At 36.2% G+C, this 23,203-nt stretch overlaps 1 protein-coding gene across 3 annotated transcripts in view; it reads right to left on the bottom strand.

Annotated features, from left to right (window-relative positions):
- Positions 1 to 23,203, bottom strand: part of CTTNBP2 (cortactin binding protein 2) — a 76,726-nt gene that overhangs the window by 32,509 nt on the left and 21,014 nt on the right. For all 3 annotated transcript variants that reach the window (XM_085528026.1, XM_032442906.2, XM_015853526.3), the window contains exons 3-4: positions 9,939 to 10,163; positions 4,227 to 5,889 (exon numbers count right to left, since the gene is read on the bottom strand). In XM_085528026.1, the coding sequence (XP_085384152.1) occupies positions 4,227 to 5,889; positions 9,939 to 10,163 (1,888 nt within the window). The remainder of the gene's footprint in view (positions 1 to 4,226; positions 5,890 to 9,938; positions 10,164 to 23,203) is intronic.

Below are 23,203 nucleotides of genomic sequence, written 5' to 3'. Positions count from 1 at the left end.
TTTAATTTTTGCTCTAACACGTTGAAATGAAAAAAAAAACATTGTTGCAATTGAATAATGAAATTCACTACATTTAGTTATCAGAGGATGGAATCTTTTCATACAAAGAGATATGAGAACTGGATAATAAGACAGGTTTAGCTTCTATCATCAATGTAAATGAAAACAATAATGCTGCATTCATCCAGGAAAAAAAAAATTCGACATCAGAAAATACTAGTAACCATTATTACAGGTACATCATTACAGATGCAAATAGTTAGGAAATGTGAAGCATCTGTGAAAGCGTGTAGGACATGCAGTGATGAAGGGCAGAGGGACAGACAAAAACAGCTTCTGGCATCAGCTTCAGAATGTGGAGGTGGTTAATTTCAGAGCCCAGATCAGTACCTCACCCCCCACTTTTATCTTCTAAGCCAATTGTATAGAGAGAATAATCCCAGAAATCATTATAGAAATGAGCAAAATAAAAAACATACTTCAGTGTAGAGTGACATAAAAAGCGCAAAACCAAGAAGAAAGTGAAAGCAGAAATCCCAGGGGTATGAAAATCCAACTGCCTAGATTTGTTTCCATTTTGAAGTCTTGCAGCCATTGAAAAGCAGGAATCCAAACAGAGCAGAAGCACTTTGGCACCAGTTGAAAGGCTGCTGAAGTTAATGAAAACACTGTCACAGATTTCGAATCAGGCCATAAATGTTCATTGTAATTTCTTACTGTGCAGTCTGTTCAACATTAATGACAAAAGCTGGCGTCCTTCCTTACTGGGAATGAAAAGGGCAACACAGTGCATTGCCTCACATTTAAAGGCAAATATCACAGCATTAATTCAAAAGAATGTGTAACTGAAACAGCTGGAGCTCACATTTTTAATTTTCTCTTAATGCTTGCAGTCTCTAGAACCAAAGCACCTCCTTATTGAAAATCATGTTATTGACAGGTTCTTAAAGCAATCTGACCTAGCTAGGATAGTTTTCAAGTTAATAAAAGGAATGCCTTAATATCTAGGCTATTATCAGTTCTTCTGATTCCATAGTAAGAAGAAGGAAACATAAATTTGTCAACAAACAGATATAAAAAAAACAAGGATACCTTCAATGTTTCCTAATTTGTTAAATCTTTTGCATATTTTCTTAAGTATTAACTAATTCTGACTGAAGCTCACTGCTTACTACACAATAAAATATGAATTAGATTTCACTATGTTCTGCTTCAAATGAAAGCAAAACTCAAATTCCAAACATTTTCTGGGAAAAAAAAAAAAAAAAAGGAAATAAATAAAGCAGACTAAATCCAACCAGAAAATTGATATAAGTAATTGAATCTGTGGCTAGAGGGCATGAAAATGCAGATATGGGAAAGTAGTTTCAGTAAGATCATACTCTAAAAAGAAACTGAAAAAAGAGTGAATGAGAGACATTAATTCAGGCATAACTGGCCACTTTATCTTACTTAAAATAGTATAATTAAATTTAGTCCTTTTTTTCCCCCTAAGGCAAAGTCTATTTCCACATATAATTCCAAAATCTATTTTTTTTCTAGGCATACAACTTTGAGGGAAATGTCTTTCCATATTTGTATAATATACACAGCTTATAATCTACACAGTTCTAGTGCAGTTTGCAAGAACACTTGGCCAAAATAGATTAATTTCCCTTAAACAATCCAAATGGAAAGAAATAATTTGGGATTGGAAACAAATTCAATCAAATCTAAGTTTACGTTAAAGCCACAGGAGTCCATGAATATTCACCTGAATATTGAAGACACATTTATTATAGCTTTTTTCTGCTTTATTTTAGGTTGGGAAAGGAGGGATATTAAAACTACAGCTTTGTATCAACATAATAAAAGAACAGACCACCAGCTAGAGAGTAAGCAACGATTCTTTGCATACTTCTGATAATGGGACACAATTCCCACCTGGAAACTTCACAAAAAGAAGCGTGATTTACAAAATGTGAAGTGTCAAAAGTTCATAATAGGGATTATAAGGTTAAATCATAGAATGGCTTAGATTGGAAGGGACCTTAAAGATCATTGAGCTCCAGCCCCCCTGCCATGGCCAAAATGGTTACAATTATTTCTATCTCTTCTGACAGCAAATGAATAGTAACTAAAGTCTAAATCAAAAGACCATCTGAATACATAAAACACTACAATTGGAAAAAAAAAGAAAAGGTTTTGAAAACATTCCTTCCTTTAAGATTTGTCTCTGAATTGTCAAAAAAAGATTCACAACCAACACAAATGTACTACTTGGAGGAGCCCTATTGCAAAGGCTGATTAGTTTCCTAAAACTGTTAATATGTAGAAGCACAAAAAAATTATAATAGTGCTTGCAGTAATAAAGTCAAGTGGTGGTACTTATATTTTTTAAATGAAAAGGGTTTTCTTTTTTCATTTTTAATTTATTTTTAAAAGAATCATCAAAAATTGTCTTGAAGTGTTCATCAAAGATCACCTAGTTAAGCATAACTGATATGTTTAGCCTACTTCACACTGGAAGAGTTTGAGCAAGACAGCCTCCAGCCCAAAGGAACAATTAACTTTGAAGCTGATCGTCCCAATAATTAATTAGTTGTACGTTAGTAGAATCTTAAATTCTTTACAAAGTTGTAACTCCATTATGGAGTCTCCCAGCTCCTGAAGGCAAACAAAGTTTGGATAATATCTGGAATACTGGAAGACTCATTAACTATCTGACATGGCAATCAGACTCAACTATCAATAAAAAATAAAGATGAAAATTCAGGGCATCAATATGATAACAAGCAAACCAAGCGGCAGCCATCAAATTCCATAGTTATTAATTCTGAGATGTGGTAGACAAATGGAAGCTAAGATTTTGATGGCATATTTTCATGGCACTTTTTTTTTGAAAGAAGATTCTGACAGTAGAACTAGGCATTACTCAAGAAACATGAACAAAACCTTCAATTAAGTGGAATCAGAATAAAATTTCTTAGTACCATGAACCTCGCAATCCCCTATATCTACAGATCCAAATCTGCCTCATGCTGCTTCCAAAATAGTTCCCTCGAGACTGGAGTTAGTTCAACTGCCTCATCAGTGGGGTGACTACCCACAAAAAGTGGTCCTGGTAAAAGTGGTCATTCCCTACAGATAAGATAAACGTACTAAAGTCACAAGGGACTAAAGGACCATAACTGAACTGAAAATAATCATATGAAGTTTCAGACCACTGAAATATTTTTCAGTGTTAACAAAGATTACTTTTTTTTTGCATCTGAAGTGCTCTATAATCACGCAACTGCTTCCTCACTGCAGAAGTGAGGGTAAAGAGGGTCTTGTACCTGATCTTGCATCGACCTTATCAAGGATATGAACTCAAATGTACATTAAGGCTGTCTCTATTCATTTAGCTGTCATTAAGATATCCCAAAACTGGCATCAGAGACTTTTGCTATTACAAAAGTCTCCACCACAATGCGAAATGAATAGCAGATACATGCACTGACCCCAAACTTGGACTGCTAACACAACATTTAGATCTTAACTCTCTCCAACATCATATCTTTGCAGATACCGGTTGAAGTGAATCTGTGAGATACTATGTACAAGTATTTATAAAGCCTACTACTATAAATACCTACAAAAAGCCTACAGAAAAAAAGGAAATTAAAAAAGTATATATATACTTCTATAGGTATGAAGTGATATATTTGGAACTGCACTGTTATCCAGGCAATATCCACTTAATACTACAGGAGAAGAACACAGCAGTCCCAGCTATGCCCTATTTTCTGAAAGGCTCACAAAGCACTGAAAGGCACTGAAATACATATTCTGTTGGAGATCATCAGCAGAGGTAATGTTCAAAACATTATTTCAGACTAAGAAAACATTTTATAGCACAAAATAATAATATTTAAAAGGTAGCTTATTTAATATTTCAACTACAGCTTATTTGCTGTAGACATTAAGAATCTACCATTAAAACAAACAAACAAAAAAACCCCAAACAACAGAACATTCAAATTGGAGACCTCCTTGAGGAAGCAAACTAATTAATCATGCAGAAGAATTTCCATACCCCTGGAAAGTGGAAAAAATATCAATGGAAATTTCAGTGCTTAGAAAATAAATAAAGAAAGGAATATTTAAAAAAAAAAAAAAAAGTGAATGTAGCAACTGAGGGATTTAGAGTAAAAACAAAACATTACTTTAGAGGGAGACAGTTTGTAGCATATCAATCCCTTTACCTGATGCTGTTACCAGGAGGCTGTCTGAATCACATGGTCTACAGGATGAAGCACTAACAGGGTTTATGGAGGAGCTACAGGCAATGGTGGTGGGAATGACAAAGGAATTTTCTGAACATGCAGGTTGGTTCAGTCCAGGGAAGTGGGAAGGCCAGGCACCCACCTGAGATGTGGCTACGGCTGGAATGGCACAGCCTGCAGGTGCCACAGATAAATCTATAGCAGGTTTTGGTGGCAGCTGAGGTGAGGACTTAGAAATAATTTCCTCATTTATTACCCTGATTCCTTGTGGTGAACTTGAAAGAGGTGAGGTCACAGTTTTGCTATCAGTTTTTGCACTTGTGTTTGGGGATCGACTACTATCCATTAAAACCTTTAGCTGTGGGTGTGGTGGAGAAGGAGTCTGCGAAAGCCCTGGTTTCTTAGGAGGAATAGGCGGAGGATTTCCTCTGTCAATTCTTGATACGCTAGGCGTCTTTAAATTCATTCTACCGACTGGGGGGTAGGTGCCAGCATCCATTGAATGTGACACCCCAGGGCGAGCTGGAGTGCTGCTCTGAGGGCTTGTAAATCTTGAAAGGACTTGGGTCACGGTATTTCGAGCTACTTGCTTGGCAACTAGGTTGTCACGACTGGTAGGGGATACATCCCTTGAGGGAGGGCTTTGGGTTGTGTTTCCATTTTGGTCTGGATCGTTAGCATTTACTTGAAATCTAAACCTAGCTGCTTGGATTCGTGGATTTAGGCCTGGCTGGCCAGTAGAGCTGGCAGATGCGGAATGCAAACTGTGCATAGATGAAGTCAGCGAGTAATTCTGAGTTGCAACAGTTGGTGCAGAAGGAGTGGAAAGGGAAGTACTATTTGAAAGAGGGGAAGTGCTACTTGGTAAATCAGGTGAGAGGCCTGTACTTGGTCCATTTTCCTCAATTCTGTTTGGACTCTGTGTAAGAACAGGAGTTGTAGGAGGGACAAGTTCATTATTTGAAGACTGCCTATCAATGACAGGCTTCACAAATGCTGCATTAGCACACACATTCATTTTTGTATTGCCGGACACTAAGGGGTTCACTGCAGAAGGCTTCACAGATACAGTCAAAGGCAACTTCTTCATGTTTTCAGCGCTACTGTCTACAGCTACAGGATCTGTTTGGCAGGCAATAGTTCTTGAAACTGGTTCTTCTGTTTCAACAGAAACAGAAACAAAACTCCTATCTTTACTTTTTTCTTTATTTTTAAGAGAAAGATTAGCTTTACTCTCATTCTCCTTCTTTAATTGCTCAATCATTTTTATCATTTTATCTCTTTCTTCTCTGAGGTCACTGGTGTGTGCTTCTTCTCTATGAAGTTTGGCACGCAACTGCTCCCTCTCTGTGTCAAACTCAGACAGCTGCTTTTCCATCTGAGCTTCCATTTGAGTACTCTTTTGTTTCTCAGCTGCAAGAGACTCCTCCAGTTCACTAGCCTTTTTCTTTTCCTCTTCAAATTTTGACATGACTTCTTCCAATTTCTGGGCTTCTTCTACAATTCGTCCAGATAACTGTTTACACTCTTTCACTAGCATCAACACTATGTGCTTATTCTTGCCTCGTTCTTCTTCCAGACGAGCAGATAGCCTTTTGTGCTCCAGCTCAAGATTCTGTAACTGAAATTTTTCCATTTCCAGCTGTAAGAAGGTACACAGAAACAAACAAACAAACAAACAAAAAAGCATTAACAAGAAGGAGACTTTCAATATAACTTACTATTAAATTGAGATTAGTAATTTAACCTTTGAGAGTACACCTAAAATGAACCTGTCCGCCTGGGAAAGTGATTGGTAGTTTCTCATGAAAATGCCTATAAGGAAGAGAAAGATATAGATACTCTCTGAATTGCTCTCCAGAGATAAGTAAACTTATCTCTTATTTTTTTTCCTGTTGATAACATAGAGTCTCCATTAACTGATTGAATTCTCATGATTTCTGAGTGAGGAGCTGCCTGGTCTCCAGAAATTAGGCAAGCATTGAAATTATGCACCTGATTGAACTTGTTTAACTTTGTAAGGTTCCTCTTTTCTGCAAAGGAATTAGCCACAAGCAAGAAGAAAGCTTCAGACAGAGACTTTGAGCAGAGAAATGAAAGGCTTAGGTTCTAGGTCTTCCTCAGACTGAAGATTAGCACTGAAATGCACATAATGACCATCTTATTTATTTACATTTATAACAATACATTCATTTCTGAGAGAAATGTTTGGGTGCAGACACAAATATCTTCCTGTACTTTCTAACAGTGGTATGTCTCACTGACATCTGTGATGCATGTAAACTACATTGTAGGCTAGTATCATAAGACTACTTGTTATGTGCAAATAACAGATGAGAATAAACTTTCCACTCATTCATACAGTCATTGCCTCTAACTCATCTTGCCCACTGACTATTCTTTTCTTCAAAGGCCCTGTCACTGAAAAGCACTGGAAAAATACAGATTAATGCACCCTTTTATAAAATAGCAGCTAATAGTCAGGCGACACAAATTACTTTGTGTTTTCCCAGGCAAACTTTTACATATGTCAAACTACAACAAAAGAAAAATTGGTTGTTCCGTTCTTTCTATTCCTACTTCCACGTACTGATAGAGTTGCTTCCTGTATGGCTCATCTGGATAATGAAAAACAGTGAACACCTCTTCTCCTCTACTCTTTACATCAGTTCAGATTTATCAGTTTTACTTGTGTAGAGATTCAGGAAGAACAATTCAATTCTGAACTAGTACTGCTAGCGTGCATTTTCTAGTGGGCATTGTTACAATTCTGGAAAAAAACTTTCAGACACCTAGAAGAAGTCAAGCGTTCATATCAGCTTAATTTTAACTGCAACAGGAAACTGTTTCATGCTTCTACAATCCAGTAATATTTTGCAATGTTAAAAAATACCAACTGAGGAAAGCTGTGGCAAATAGTCATATATTAAAGACCTTACTTGGAATTAAAGTTTCACTTCAATAGATGGAGAAAGACTGAGAGTACAGATTCAGATTTTAGTATTCTGGTCAAATTGATACTAATTTCAGAGTTTAAGTCACTATCAGGTACTATATTCACTGCAAAGAGTAAGAAACGATGGCTTCTAAAAGAACTGCTGTGATATTATCTTACATTCAAAAAATATAGGTAGATTTTAACATACAGATGTGATGAAATTGGCTTATCATTACCATATCTCACTCGTAAGCACTGAGTATAAATAAAGAATTCCTGACCTACATATATAGATCCCATGTTTGATTTCAAATCAGCAGGAGCAGCATTAGAGGAGATGATGTTTCTCTTTCTACTTTATCTCCCTGCCCCTCCTTCTTTTGGGTATATCTTCCTGAATAATAACAAAAACTACAAGACAAAACAAACAAACAAAACCTTTTAATATTTACCCAGTATTTTTTCCTTTGGATGACGGATTTGGAACTAGCTGTGATTAATTATGAATTTACAAACAGAAATATATTTTTTTGTAAAGTGTACTGTATGGATACACTAAGTAATATTGGTAATACAAACACTTGGAAATGTGCACAAGAAGTTTCTGAAAAGGAGAATGGAAGGTCTATTGAGAAAATTGACATGAACCAGTGAAAAACTGAACAGCAAAGGTCTTTTAAATGTGAGCGAGAGACATGCTTTGTCAGGAAATGTCAAGGGATCTTACTTAGTCTAGTAAAAGATAGACTAAGGGAACTAGTATCAGCACTCTACTCCTTGAAGGGCTATTACAACAATGACAAAACCATATTCTTCTTGGTAGTGGCAGGCTGAACCTCATTAAAAGGTAACATGACAGATTTCCCCTTAAGACATTCTTCCTAATGATGGTAGTGCAGAAGGGCTGCAATACTGCCCTTCTTGAGAGTTTTCAAGACTCAGGTAGACAAGTTCACAGATGACCAAATGTACTTTGAGCTCAAAGTTAGACTAAATCATGTCAACAGTCCTCTTCCAATCAAGAATTCTATCTTTGAGCACGCATTCCAGTACTAACTTATCTGCCAACATTTGACAGATCAAGAACTGTCAACTCTGATGATCTGGCTTTGAGTTTCTAGGAAATCTCAAAATGAATTTTGTCAGCAGCTCCAGGAAAGGCATAGAAAGAGATGGAAGAGGCTCAAGACTTAATGCAAAGCAGATGACACCTAGAGGTTAAATATTTGGTGTAACAGAAGCCTGCAACCCATAGTCATTTGTGCACCTCTTCATTTTCCTTTGTGTGTCCTTGCACATTGTTCTGACTTTTTAAGTATCAAATAATCATTTTATCCAAAGAATGTTTCAGGGTCACTATATATAGACAGTAAGTTTCCACAAAAATGAGTTCACTGTGAGCCTGCTTGATTCCAGTAATATCCATAGAAAATAAGCACAACTGTACAAACACCTCATCACTTAGTGTAATAGGCAATTTGAAACAGAAAGATACGAGTGTCACATGTCTAGAGAAGGAAGAACCACTCTTAGAGAAAGTACAGCTGGCTGAGTCTTTAGGTCGCATTTGTCTGGGCTAACATTTTTTTTCCTTACACAGGGTCACCATATTTTGTTGAACAATTCTAGAAATCCCTCCAAATACCTTTATTACCCTCTACTGAAGAGAGTGGTGGACAAGAAAATGAGGAACCAAGGAAATGTAAAACACTGAATGAATATGTTACATAGGGGCTAGTGAAGATGGCTGAAAGAAATGACAACTGTTGCTACAAACCAAAAAGCTTAAGAGGATGCCCTGTTCAAGCAGTATTTCTATTTGGATTTCAAAGAGAAAGACATAAATCACACACACGCTTGTTTAATACCAGCCAGCAAATTTTCAAGTCCTGTTCTCACTCAAATTTCCTATTCGTTATAGGAATAAAAAAGTTGGCATACTAACAGTTTAAAAGCAATAAAACATTTTTTATTTTTTTGTTCCAAGAGTAGCTTTCAAGTTTAGTTTAAAAGTTGTAAACTTTAGAATTATGTGTAATAGACGTTTAGGTATTTTTCAAGGTAAGAGAGACTACAAAATAAAGATTGAGAGATTTAAAATTATGGTATAAAGAAAAAAAAAGAATCATGTTTTCTTCTAGGAAACAAGGGACAAAATCATCCTCTTCTGTTCCTGTAGATTTAGACACTGCTAATCAAATTTACATAGCAATATTCTGACTTTGAGATACGTTTCTAATATATAAGGTCATCTTACATGCATTCGTACCTCCATACTCTAAGACACTCTTTCTAAAAAGATGGATGAACAACATATGTACACGGACGGACTTATGGCTATGCACTGACATAAGAAACTATTCAGAATGTGAAGGAAGCTATCACAGAATCACAGACTGGTTAAGACTGAATCTCTGGAGGTCATCTGGTTCAATTTCCCACTCAGAAAGTGACACCTAGAGCAAGTTGTGCAGGATAAGTCAAGGTCTCTCCCATGTGGATATACCAGCTTGCTTTTTAATATGACTTGTACTGTTCTATTTTATTTATTCCTTAATTAGAGTTACATTTATGGAACACATGAGGTGTACACAAAACATCAGCCGAAAACTAGCACCTCACTATATATAACAACTAAGCGATACATTTTCAACACTTGAGATGATAAGTTAGACAAAGGCACAAATTAAAAAGTGACATGAAAGAACAATTCAGGAAGAGAAAAAGGGGGAAAAAAAATGGTAGCAGGGTACCTTCTTTTGTCTGTTTTCAGAAGCAGCCAACTGAGCTGACATTCTTTCTTGCATTTTCCTGCAGTGAGCCATAACAGCTTCTAGAATGGACAGCGGGTTCATGCAGATTGGCTTCCTTTCTTTCTCACCAGCCCCTGCCTCAAAGTCTCTCTGAAGAGCCAGGAATGGGTCACTCAGATTAAACCTTCCATATCGTTCCTGGATAAAAACTTCTTTGCGTCGTGCCTAATAAAAGAAAAAAACACAAGATAAGGGAATAAAACTAAATGTATTTTTTGGAATACAAGAACACACAGAACAGGCCCTAACAACAAGGAAAGTTATGTTTTTTAAGTATTTCCTTTAGGTATTTCCAATTTCTAATAGACTTGGGCTGATGTGCTGCAGACATTTCATTACAATCAATACAACTTGCTAAGTAAAACCTCCTGCTTCTCAATTTAGTACAGAAATTTCAGCTTGGAACAGTTTCAGAAGTAACAGACGCTCAACTGAGAGGTAAAGGGAAGAACAACATTCTAAAGCAGTTTCCTACTTTGGTGTATTAAAATGTTAGTTAAAGGCAAGCAATAAACTCCTGAAGCATTTTTACAATAACAAAATAAGTATTTTTAAAATTAAAGAAGAATTGATGGTATCGTCAAACATACAGAGATTTGCATAAGAAACAATCACAGAGAAGCAGAGAGCAAAAATGTCACCAAGACCCTCCCCAAATCCCCAGCACAATTCCATTTCCAAAATACAGTACCATACTACTTTTAGAAAACCAAAATATTACACAGTAAAGATTGGATGTAATTTTGCTTGATAATTTTTTGGTTCTTTAGCCCAACAAGATCAAATTCAGATTAAATGTATTTTGAAACATTTAATACACACTACATAAGAAGGCCACAAATCAATAATGGCTTCTAATTTTTTTTTTAAATAAAAAATAGTGTTCCCAAACCTCAGGCTGAAGTCTCACCTAATTTATGAAACAAAAGAAAACGAAAGAAGAAAACTAAACAAAAAATTATCCTAAATCGAAAAATTTTGTTGTGGTGTTTTCATGCTCGCAGATGTAACAGAAAGCAGAAGGAAGTACTCTTAAGTAGCTTAGAGTACAAACTTAGGAAGTGAAGGCTTGTTACCGTAAAATCAAACTAATCATCAAAGCATCACTTTAATGTATGTTTCAAAAATCAGAACAAAAAACAGTGGGGAGAAATGCTATCAGAAAGAGGAATCTCAAAAATAACATACATATATATACATTAAATGTGAGAGTTATTTCAAACTCAGGAAGTTCAGTGAGTAATAAGCAAAACCTGAGGAAGAACAAGCAAATTTTGAGGGGTAAAGCAGGAGGAAGGGGCAGAAGAGGCTAATGAAATAGGTTTGGATGCCCTTCCAATAGCCTGATTTTATAACTTCAACATATGAATAGAAGGCCATAAAAGGTAAGACCCATTCAGAGCATTGGAAATCAAAGAAGGTAAGAATTATGTGAAAAAAACTCTCCAGGGGCAAGCTACAAATAATGCATCTTAGTGAATTCCCACCTTTTGCATTTACATAGTGTACAACACTGAAACTTTGGAAGAAATTCAAAAGTAAAAGATAATTTAGTTGCAGCAGATGCAAGTGTTCCTGATTACTCTGATGCTTGAAAACATTTACATCTACTTTCAAATTTGATGGAATAAATTAAACCAGAAAATATTCACATATTTGCACTACAAATAACCTCTAACTAGTCTAACATTTCAAAGCCTCAATGTATATATTATGTTTTAAAATAAAATACAATACTTATTGGGGAGAGACTATATTACAGCTTGTGGCTTTATACACAGGAGTTACAGGAATTGCATAGCTTAGGAATTCAACCTTTATGCAGGAAAGGAAACAAAACCAAAGCCAGCCCTAACACTTAATGGACTAAAGCACTAAGCAGACAAACAAGATGACAAACACAAAAGGTTAAGAATTTAAATAGAGATGGAGGCACAATCCATACATAAAACATCAGCAGCGTAAAAGCCTCTCAGTTTATATAAGGAGAGTGAGCCATCAAAGAAAAGGAAGTAATATCAAGGTAGGAGTTCAGCTGTAGGTTAAAAAATAAGAAAAAAAACACACAAAACCCATCAGAGCTTCATTCTGAAGTCCAGAGATCAGCAAAGAGAAAAATAAAGGACAAGAGAGTAACTGTTGTGTTGCAACTGTATAATTGATGTTTTGTTTGAATCTTGGACTGTGCATGCAATTACCATTCTCAACTTAAGAAGAGTTGTATCAGAATTAGGTAAGAAAGAAGGACAAGAAAGACAACCAGAAGTTTGGAACAGTTTCCACATTAGGAATGATCCACGCTATGGATGTTTTTCTTAGAGAAGACTGAAGGGAATATAAACACCTACTTTCTGTGTAAGGTCATAAACAAGGAAGGAGAATAAATGATGACAGTTTACTTATTTAATAAAAGAACTGTGAGGCATCCAGTAACTCCAAGTATCCACAGGATACTTGGCCAGATGGACTTCAGATCTGAAGCAGTCTGTGTTATATTGTTATACATAGCTCAGAAAAATGAATGGAACAGAAAGGTGAGAACGACATCATTTTGACTGAAGTCTCCCATTTATCTACTGAGATTTCAATCCAGCACTCATTAACATTTGCCTGTATTCTCAGTTTTTACTGTTCTGTCTTGGAAGCTGCAGTGCTGGTCCTGAAGCAAGTCCTGTCTGATGGAAGAAACTACCATAACCTATGGCTATCTGTTCCATACCCAAGAAGACGTTTTTATCAGAGATGAATGTTAACATCACTATTTGTGTTTTGCTCTAGTCTCAAACACATCAGCAGGGATGGACAGAGCTGCACGTAATCTCCATTGTCTCCTCTAAGCTGAACATGTGTCAGCAGTTATCAGGCACTGATAGAGCCTTTCACTGTACGTGAGACTTAGTACTCTGTCAGACTGAAACCCAATGCTAATAAGTGTATTTCTGGAACTTGTCATGCCATAGAAAAATAAAAATAGAAAGCAGGTTAAAAATAGATGCCTTAAATAAAAGAGCATTAAAAAAGAAAGAAAAAGAAACACACCATAAAGAAAAACACTGAGTGAAGGATGTCAAAACACCAATTGAGGCTGCCAAGGCACTTAAGTGTACCAAAGCATCAGAGGCTCTCACAGGCATGGCACTCTATCATTGCCACAGCAGAAGCTGCGAAACAGTAAATGAATATTCTGCACCAAGGATAGTTCTAAAAATATTCTTAATACATTTTCTGCTTTCAAGACATATTAATTGCTCATACACCCTAAGAGAAGAGGTCAGGAAATTCATCAGTCTTACAGGAAAATTAAAACGTCTGTTGGCTTTCACTTAAAATTGAAAATTTTACTCAGATCATCTACTTTACTCTCCTGCAAATTGGCTTTTTATTTTAAAAACATCTAACAGCTGCAAAAGTAAAAAAAAAAAGTGTACCACACTCAGATGAGCTGTGGTGTTTTGTTGTTCTTTTAATTTATTTTTTAACTGGAAGACGTCAACACAAAATCCAGTAAATCACACTATTTCAACTTCTCCTGAATCACAGTGGCCACTTTCTTAGTAGCTTCTTATATATCCTACTGACAATGCAAATAGCAGAGAATATCAGAAGGTCATACTGAGTTTTAAACTGATTTAGGGTAGATTTAGATTAGGCATTAAGAAGAAATTCTTCACTTTGAGGGTAGTGGGATGCTGACACAGGTTGCCCAGATAACCCATTCCTGGAAGTGTTTAAGGCCTGATTGGTTCAGACCATGGGCAAGCTGACCCAGTGAGTGATGTCCCGTGATGTCCCTGCTCATGGCATGGCTGCTGGGCTAGATGATCTTTACAAGGCCCTTAAAACATTAACCATTCTACAATTCTAAGATCTATACTTGTCAAATTTAAGCACATGCATATTAATATTACTATAATAAACCCCTGCTTCATCAAAATGATGTATGTAACCTTAGACTAACAAACATGAATAATGCACTTCAACTAAGAGTGAAAGTATATCAGCTCTTCCTATACATCACTACCTATAATAATCCCAACGTTATGATTCACATCAAATTTGCCAATTGTTAAAAGTTTACATTAATAATGAAACATTTTAAAAGAAAAGACAACCAGGATATTTTGAAATAAACTTCAGCACTTCATGGAACACTGCCAAAATGTTGGGCATTCATTTGTAATTACAATTTTCCAGACATCATTGCGTTAAGCAAAGAGAACTGCTAACATTTGAACAGACATCTAACACCATTATTAGAAATCTGCTGTTAGCCCCAGGCTTCTGAAGTGGCTACTATACATCGATACTTGCTCGAGCACATGGAAAATTAAAACAAAAGTACAACAAAAAACCCTAAGAAAGAAACAGGACAGAACCGAGCACGCTCCTTCCCAGACATAACATCCATGGTCCTTTTCAGTAGGGCCTCTTTTAAGCTTTAAGAAGCATAAGACCGGCCTGACTTAGGCAAAGAATACCACTTCCATACTTGTCTGCCAAAAGGAGCACCATGAAGTGGAAAGAGAACACAGGCTGGATCACGATCACCTTGACAATACCTAAAACACAATTCCAAATGGGTATAAATGTTTTTGTGCAGAAGGAAGTGCCGCGTTTTCTTACTTCCCGTGTTGGCATTCTTTTGAGTGAGAATCATCAATTTTCTGAGGTAATAAAATGTTTTCTGTGTAACACTGTCTGAGGTATATCTATTGCATCTTACTCTAAGAGATCTCTGATGTAAAAACAGCCAACTTGTGAATGCTGGAGCCAGGTGCTTGCTTATGAACTTAGCTTAGCCAATGTGGTAGAATCTTTGAGCACACCTAAGACCAGAACTTCTGGTATGTGAATGAAATACATCATAAAAACATAGGTGTTTTTTGACTGCATGAAGCTCTGTTTCCACAGCAACAGCAGAGCACTGACATCCTGCTTTGTCCACTCTGCGGTCCTGGGAAAGCTTCCTGTGGGGCAGCACTGGTAACAAACTGAGGGAGAGACACAAACAGGAGCTACCTTCTTTTCCTAAACAACTTTTCAGCAGGATCCACCCCACAGTTTTCTTCACAGGGCAGCTGACAAACAGCTGTGCCAAGGCATGTGAGGTGGATGCATGTTCTTGCAGTAGCAAATTGGGGAGAAGAGAAAGAAAGGGGATAAATCAGAATATCTTAAGCTAAAAACAAAACAATCCCTGATGAAAACAATTATGGAAATGTATAAAAATTATAATCATAATAGTTTTGCACTTTATTTCTTTAGTTTATGATAGCTCTGTCCCTTTGCACTTCCCCAGTAAACAGGAGAAACAGAAATACTAAAACCAGAAAATTCTCTTACATCTTTCAGCACCGAGTTTAATGTCATAACAGCTCATAGCAATACCAGGATATCTGCTTTTGATGGCACTCGTTATCTGGGGAATGTGCAGCCTAATGTCACACGGGTCATTAATCCTCTAAAATAGTCTCCGCATAATTTGGTGTCTGTGCTAAAACAGCATTAGTAGTGCCTGACATTAACTTCAATTGCACAGCAATATATAGAGAAAATAACATTTAAAATGTCTACTTGCAAATAATTAACTGAAGGTATTTTCAAACAGAAGATTTTCAAAACCAAAAAAATATGCATCCACTATAGCAGGTAATCACAACTGCTATAGTGTAAGAGGTGCTGTATGAATTTATAAGCTGTCCGCTTTTTTCTCCTGCACATCAACTACCTTTTTAATTACAGAACTGAGATTAAAAATATTTAAAGGTGTATTAAGATGTCTGTGGGAAATTATAGTTTTGCTACATATGCCACCGTTTTGCAAAATTATTACTTAAGACAAATCCTCCAATAGGAAACTGGAGAACTGCTAATGAAGGTAAGCATATTTAAAAGCAGATAAAACCCAACAACTTTAAGTGGTTAATTCATTAAATTCTCTATTGTAGTAGGGTAAAAGTGAGACAGAATTACAACAGCTTTCAAATTCAGCCCAGGAAGAACAACACATTTATACACAACTTTTAAATCCTTACACAGGATTTGAAGCAAGGAGACTGAAATAAGACTGCAGCTACCACTTACAGAACAGGAGCCTGATGTTCTCTGTGAGTAAGGCTAGTCTGTAGTTCTATGCAAGATCAAGGACAGACTTCATAAAAACAAAGCAGACCTGAAAAACGACTTCAGACAGGAAAACGACGAAAGACACAAGATGGCTTCTCTATGATAGAGAGCCAAGCAGAAATAGGACTCTTCAGTATAAAACAGAGACAACCATGGAAAACCATGTTAGAGGTCTGCATGCAGAATGGACAAGTAGCAGTCCTCCTGTGATGTACAGAGGGGAGTTCTGGTGGAACACAAATTATTCTCAGTGATAGATAGGCACTGGAATGTGTTGCCCAGGGAGAATGTATAGCATATCAATGTGAGATCTTCAGGAGTAAACTGGACAAGACACTCAGCAACATGATCCATCCTTGACATTTGTCCTGCTCATGAAGCTGAAGAGTGGATAAAGTTATCTCTCAAAGTAGCTTCCAACTTAGCTTCTTCCAATTCCCCGCTGTTTAAACATGAATACAAGGCAGCAAGCAAGACCTTCCAACAGTATCTGTCTTACTGTGGAACTAAAGCAAAAGGCAGAACTAAAGAAAACAACAAACACAATGAATTAAAACATAAGCAAGAAATAAGCCCAATGAGAAAAAAATGAAAAAATAACCACATAGTATAAACTACATTGTTAACTCCTCTTTTCAGTAATAATCTAATTTGATATTTATTGTACACATTTCCTGAAACAAGCTTCCATTATCAGCAGCAGAATAAGCAATAACACTTTAAAGGTTAATGCTGCAATTTGTGCCCAACACATTTCAGTGTCTCCCCTTCATTTATCCGCCAAGTTAAAAGTTCAGCAGGTCCAAGTCTTCCATGCAGCAGCTGGTGATAAACATCAAAAGTGGGACTGCGTGTCCTACGCTGCTGTGGAACAACTGAACTGAATTAAGGCTGCTCCAGAACCCTTATACAAAATTTCCTTCCTTTCAAGAGCATTTGTTCCTCTGACTAATTTCCTTTTCCACATATACTAAAATTGTTTCAGCAGATGTTGATAGGTACATACTAATATCTTCTTTTGATATATGCATTAGGAAGTGGCAAAAAGCCTTCTAATGCTAACTAGCACAGAAGGCAGTAGAACCTTCTTTTACATGTTACATTAAAGTGGGGTAAATTCTGGTTTGTAAATAAAATTGAAAAGATAACAGACATCTTAAGAGAGGAAAGTGGTTGAAACAGACCATATTTATAAATCTTATTCGGTGGTATTGTCTTGAAACAATTTGTTGGAACTATTTGTTTAAGCAAAACAGAATTATCAATGAATATATATTCATTAAAAAGTACGTTATATTATGATTAATTAAGAATGAAGGTGCAGGGGCTTTTTATGCAGGTGTAAGTGAATGTTTTCAAAGTATCACATGAGATGCTATACATTTAATGTTCCGCAGAGCAGACTTAAAGTGTAAATGCAGATGTCACTGCCTACTGAAGAAAGAGCATCCTGCAGCCTGGTTTTTGTTAATGACTACTTACTTGATGGTCACCTACTCCTTGGAACTTAACTATGATGTTAACAAACCTTAACAAACCTCCTCTCTTCATCACTGTGATACTCATATCTATGCAAAGTCTAAAAGGAAGTTACATTTTAACAAATTGAATTTTATGTCAAAAGCATTTGATGAATGTATTCCATCTGTTTTTAGTAGTAAGTCAAATACTATAAGAGAAGAACTTGTGTGTAAACTTTTAGGATGTTAATGAGGCTGAAAAAATGGAAACTCTGAAGAGTGATGATTATCTAACAGGTTGCTACTTCAGAAAGGATGAAAACAGTAAAAGGAATTGAGAAATAATATGTCAAAATTAAGCAAGTTAAATAAAATCAATATCTGGGTGGATTATGGTCTAATGGAGCAATAGAAATTCATACTATAAAAAAAATGCTCTCCATAGATCACTGATCAGAATCGCAAAAGAATTTAAGACAAGAAGTGGTAAAGAAAACAGACCTCTTCAGTCACTTTTAATAGAAGGCATACACATTCATAAGAAGCATTCAAAACTATCTTATGGCAGTGCTGCGTAACAGCCAAGGCCTGCTCAATCACCAGCTATGCCAATGCATCAGTGGAACTCTCTACCATGAAGTAGAATGTATCAAAGTGGAGACATAGTTATTTCTCCTGAGCATGAGCCCCTGCGATACTGGAAACAACCAAAAGTTGCACTATTCACTCTTTCATATTTCTCTTCAAAAATGTGTAACTTGCAAAGTGTCTCTTTCTGTCAGAATCACATAGCTTGAAATCTAAGCTCTTAAATAGTTGATTTTTTGGTATTGTTCTTTTCTTTTACCCGGAAAATATGTGACTATATGTTGTTTTACAAGGCTATCACTGGTAACCTCCATTCAAGAAGACACACAAAAACATCACTTTAAGGCATACAAAATCAGGTCTTACATAGAAGCTGATGAGAACAGCAAAGCGAAATTTCTCAGTTTCATGGCAAATGGTCATTCCCCATGTTACCTGACAGAAATTCAGAGGTAAAGACTGAATAGATAGAAATATGCTTCCAGTTCTTCTTCACTAGTTTTCCCCCTCAAAGTAATGAAAACCCCCAATTTTGAGGTGGGGAGGTGGGGGTGGGGAAAGTATCTAAAAACCATAAAGGCCACCTATTCCAAAGCTAAGATCAGTTACTAACAAATCACCACTAACAGAATAATAAAAGAAAAAGATAGCAAACATAAAAGATTCTTAACTTTTTACAAATGTTAAAGGTGAAACTCGGGCCTTGTATAGAACTCCTACACAAGGAAAAAGAAAAAGCTCAAATCATGTCACAACATATGGCTTTAATTGAGAATAATCATCCAGATGTTCTACATAAAGATGACATTCAGCCAATTTTATGACGGCTTTGTTGTCTGATGCTTAAACATTTGAAAGTTATAGGCCAATATTTTGTAAGGATGTATTATTGTTCTATACTGTGATTATTTAACCACCCAGATATTTATTGTTTCTGAAAATAATACAGATTTTCAGCCTGGAGGATTCTCAAAGGAAGAGAATTAAACTTTCTGGTTACTTTAAACAAATGCTTTGTCTAGACCTCTTTGCAGATTCAACTTTATAGTTCAAAATCATGCAAATCAATTCATAATTCTCTGCCTGGAAATCTGACAGTCATATTTTCAGAAGTACTGAAGGAACTCTGACTTCATGTCTAACAAAAAGAGCACTTTAACCTCTCTGTTTAGGTTAAATGCTTCTTCAGTTCAGCCACAGACAAAATGTACCAAAGGTTTAACAAAAACTGTAAACATAACTAAATCAATCTGCAATTCTTTTTCCATTGACAGCATTCAGACTTTCATATTTTCAAATAATCAAAATCTCATACAGTAATATGGGATGACATTTTAGTTAACTGTTACATGATTACCAAAACAAATTAATTAAGTCAGCAAATAGTGTGTGTACTATGCTCAACAGCAAGGATCTGTTTGAGACACAGGAAGAAAATTCAGAGTTTTCAAATTATTTTTCTAGTATTCATTTTGAAAGGAAAATGTTGAGTGTAATATAAAATTCTCCTTGGAGATAATATATTCTTGCTACTGTTCCTGGAGAAGAGACTGACTGAATGAATACAGCTAGCTAAGTATATTTAATTTCTAGAATGAAACACTGAAGTAAACAGAATCCTCACCTGCATTCTCAATGTTATGGCCCTTAAAAAAAACCTTCCAGCACATTTCAAGATAGTTCTCTCTTCACAGATACCATTACTTTAAAATTACCAATTTTACAACTGTCATATAGCAGTTAACAATTCCACATTAACTAGCTAAAATTGTATTCTGCTGTTTCACAGAGGAAAATCTATAATTGCTATTGCTCTGTTTTCTCAAATTTTCCATTTATCTGAACAAAAGGAATGCTGGCCGCTGTAACAGAGCTCGCAGTGAGTGATTGCAGCACTCTGCCAGATCTGCTAAGACAGACGTCTCTCTGGGAGAACCACCCACTGCTTACAACAGCCCCTAAACAGAGAAGGAAGGAGAAAGGCATGGGGACATAGACCCAAACACCACAAGAATTACTGCTATGTAAATATTTCTGAATATATATATATTTCTGAGAGTGATACCAATCAAATCTCTTTTTAATAACAGAAATACTTTTATAAAAATACAAAAGAACCAAGAACAGACCTCAATCTTCAAAAATCAGAAGAAGCAATACAATAAGATGCACAGATGCACAAAGAAGGGAAAGCAGCCCTTATGTATGGGTTGCACCTCAGTGCCACCATCAACAAAATGAACTGCACTATTTGTCATTCCTTAACTAAAAACGGAAAGTTACAATTAATACAGCAGGATGCACAGGATGCCCCAGTTACATTTCTGGTTCTCAGCAACATGAATAATGATAGCAACCAGATAAAACACTTTATAGAAGTCACTGTAACAGTGAAGTCACAGCTGCATTATTTATAAAGATCACAGAAACCAATAAGTAGTTGCAGTAACATGATGCTAGGGTTTTTAACATTATTTTCACAAATACTGCATACATATCTACTAAAGTAGTTTAAGATGGATTACACAAGAAGATCAAATGGGTGTAGGAGGAATCAAGTAGGAAAGGAAATGCAATTACCCAGATACGCAACCAGCAGAATAGTTCCAGCTACGTTAGTACTTACATGTCTGGCAACAACAAAGACATTCAGATCTTATGTCAAAAACAAAAAGAGAATATAATCAGTTTAACACTCACTGCTGAAAGGAAAGTTTCCAGCAATTTCATACTAGTTTCATACTGCTGGTCTCCTATTAGGAAAGTCTGGAATAAAGACTTCTCCATGAGTAGTGAAGTTTAACCTTGGTAATCAACATACATAAAGGAGTGTTCAAATATAGTTTACCAAATGTTTGGCTTTATTCAGTACCTCCTACCTCCCTTTGGCAAATAACAAATAAATAACAGATGAAGTAACGTAGCCCTAATAAAAGCTTACTTTGTCAATAGCTTCAAGAAGAGTCCATTTAGGCATCAAAAATATAGGATCTCTCAAAGTTAATCAGTTAAGGAACTGCAGCTGCTATATCCCCAGCTTCTATTGGAAAAGGTAAGATTTGGCTCCCTTTCATATCAAATAAGTCTGTTAAGGAAAATCTGCTTGATACCTTTATCGTGAAAAGACTATTAAATATCCACACCGACTTCTAGAGCTATTATTATAGAAAACCATGAAGATATAGAAAAATAAATACTGTGATGGGCAATCAAAACCCTTTACAACATCTTATATTTTACATAGGCCATTAATACATAAAGACAACCCACCATTTCTATAAATAATGCTTCTAAACTATTCTAACAGCCTCTGGCAATAGCAAGAATACAGTATAAGATTGTTCCTTTTATGCAACAACAAAAACCAGACACAAACAAAAACATTTTAGAGGATAACATTTTACACATTTCCTAAACTGCAGTGTTAGAATTTGCTGTCTCAAGAAGTATGAATTGCTTTCTTTAAATTAGACATAGCAAAGCCATTTTCTTACTGTGTACTTAGTCATGGAGTCCTCACTGGATCCCTGCAGTACTTGAGAGAAGTTATAAACAGGAGGGAGACCAATTTTTTTTACATGGGAAGATACTGACAGGACAAAGGGGATGGATGCAAACTAAAAGAAGGGAACTTTAGGTTAAATGTTATTGGGAAATTCAATGTGTGGTCAGGCTCATGAATATGTTACCCAGAAAAGCCGTGGATTTTTTTCTCCAAATCTCTGGAGACATTCAAGGCCAGGTTGGATTGGGGCCCTGATCTGCTGGTTGGCAGCCCAGCCCACAGCACGAACAAGATGAAGATAATGATCTTCATGATACCTTCCAACCTAAGCCATTCTATGATTCTTTTTCACAGCTGACTTCTGCCACCAAAGCCAGTGATCACCATCATGCTGTCTACAACCTTCGCTACATATAGTTTAACATCTTCTGCTCGTCCTTCTACTTAATTACCATTTTTCAAAGACGCCGTCTATGAAACAGTCTGTCTTACTGGCTGCCAGAAACCCCTAAAGCTGCCTTCTGTGTGCTTCTAGCTCTGTTCTTTGGTATGGGAGAACAATGAGATTCTTACAGAAGTTCAGGTTTGAATTTTAAATTCACAACTCAGCAGAACTGCTGCAAGTCAGGCTCTCAATAATTTATAGGCAGCATAGCTTTCCTTGACAGATCACACACTGTAAATGTAATTTTTACAGTCTATTTGTGAACAGCCAAGCTGTATATAGCTTCATTCCCCCTTTTCTTGACAGCTCTCAGATTTCTTCCTCTTCGACCCTGAAGTTCACTCCAGAAGCTTTAGACATTATAGTACAACTCTTGTTGACTTTCTGTTAGGGATAAAAACTTTTATATAAACACAACTAACAATTCTATTTCAACATTTAAATTATAGTGCAGAAGCAAAAAAGAAGCACCGTCCCATAAGAACATGTAGAAGGTAATAACATAAAAAGGATGCAAAAGCTCTACCTGACAAAACAAAAAAACCTTGATTAAAAGCTCAGTTTGCAATAGGCAAAGTCTGCCTTGGCCAAGTGAAGGAAGATTTTTTACCAGCTAGAACTTACCAGGAAGCAGACAGGTCAAGTTATGTAAGCACAGCTTGCAAGTTTCTACAGCTCCCCTTCTAAAGCAGCTTATTATTTAGCTGAGGTTTTGGTTCTTCCTTTTTATTTAATTTTTCTTTCCCCTGAGGAATAGCTCAGGCATTAATGGCATGCAGAGCCATGCATGAACATGCAAACATTTTGCATAATTGAAATATCAAATTTCCATAATCAATCTAGGTTACCTACTAAAAAAAAGTTGTTGGTTGTCTGTTGTGATAAACAGAATATGATACAGTAAGATTTTCAAAATATTGCTTGATCTTCACGCATGCCTAAATAATAGCAAGTGGAGTACAGAAATATTTACACATGATAATTTCATCAAAATATTTGATATTTTCATTCAGATTATAGTAGAACTATGTGCTTCAGTCCTTAATCAATTCCAGCCTTCCACAATACCCAGCTCTAGACC

This window comes from Coturnix japonica, chromosome 1, assembly GCF_054131305.1.
Source record: "Coturnix japonica strain WE chromosome 1, WE-NBRP24, whole genome shotgun sequence".
NCBI lineage: Eukaryota > Metazoa > Chordata > Aves > Galliformes > Phasianidae > Coturnix > Coturnix japonica.
This window is presented reverse-complemented; position numbering and strand designations above follow the sequence as displayed.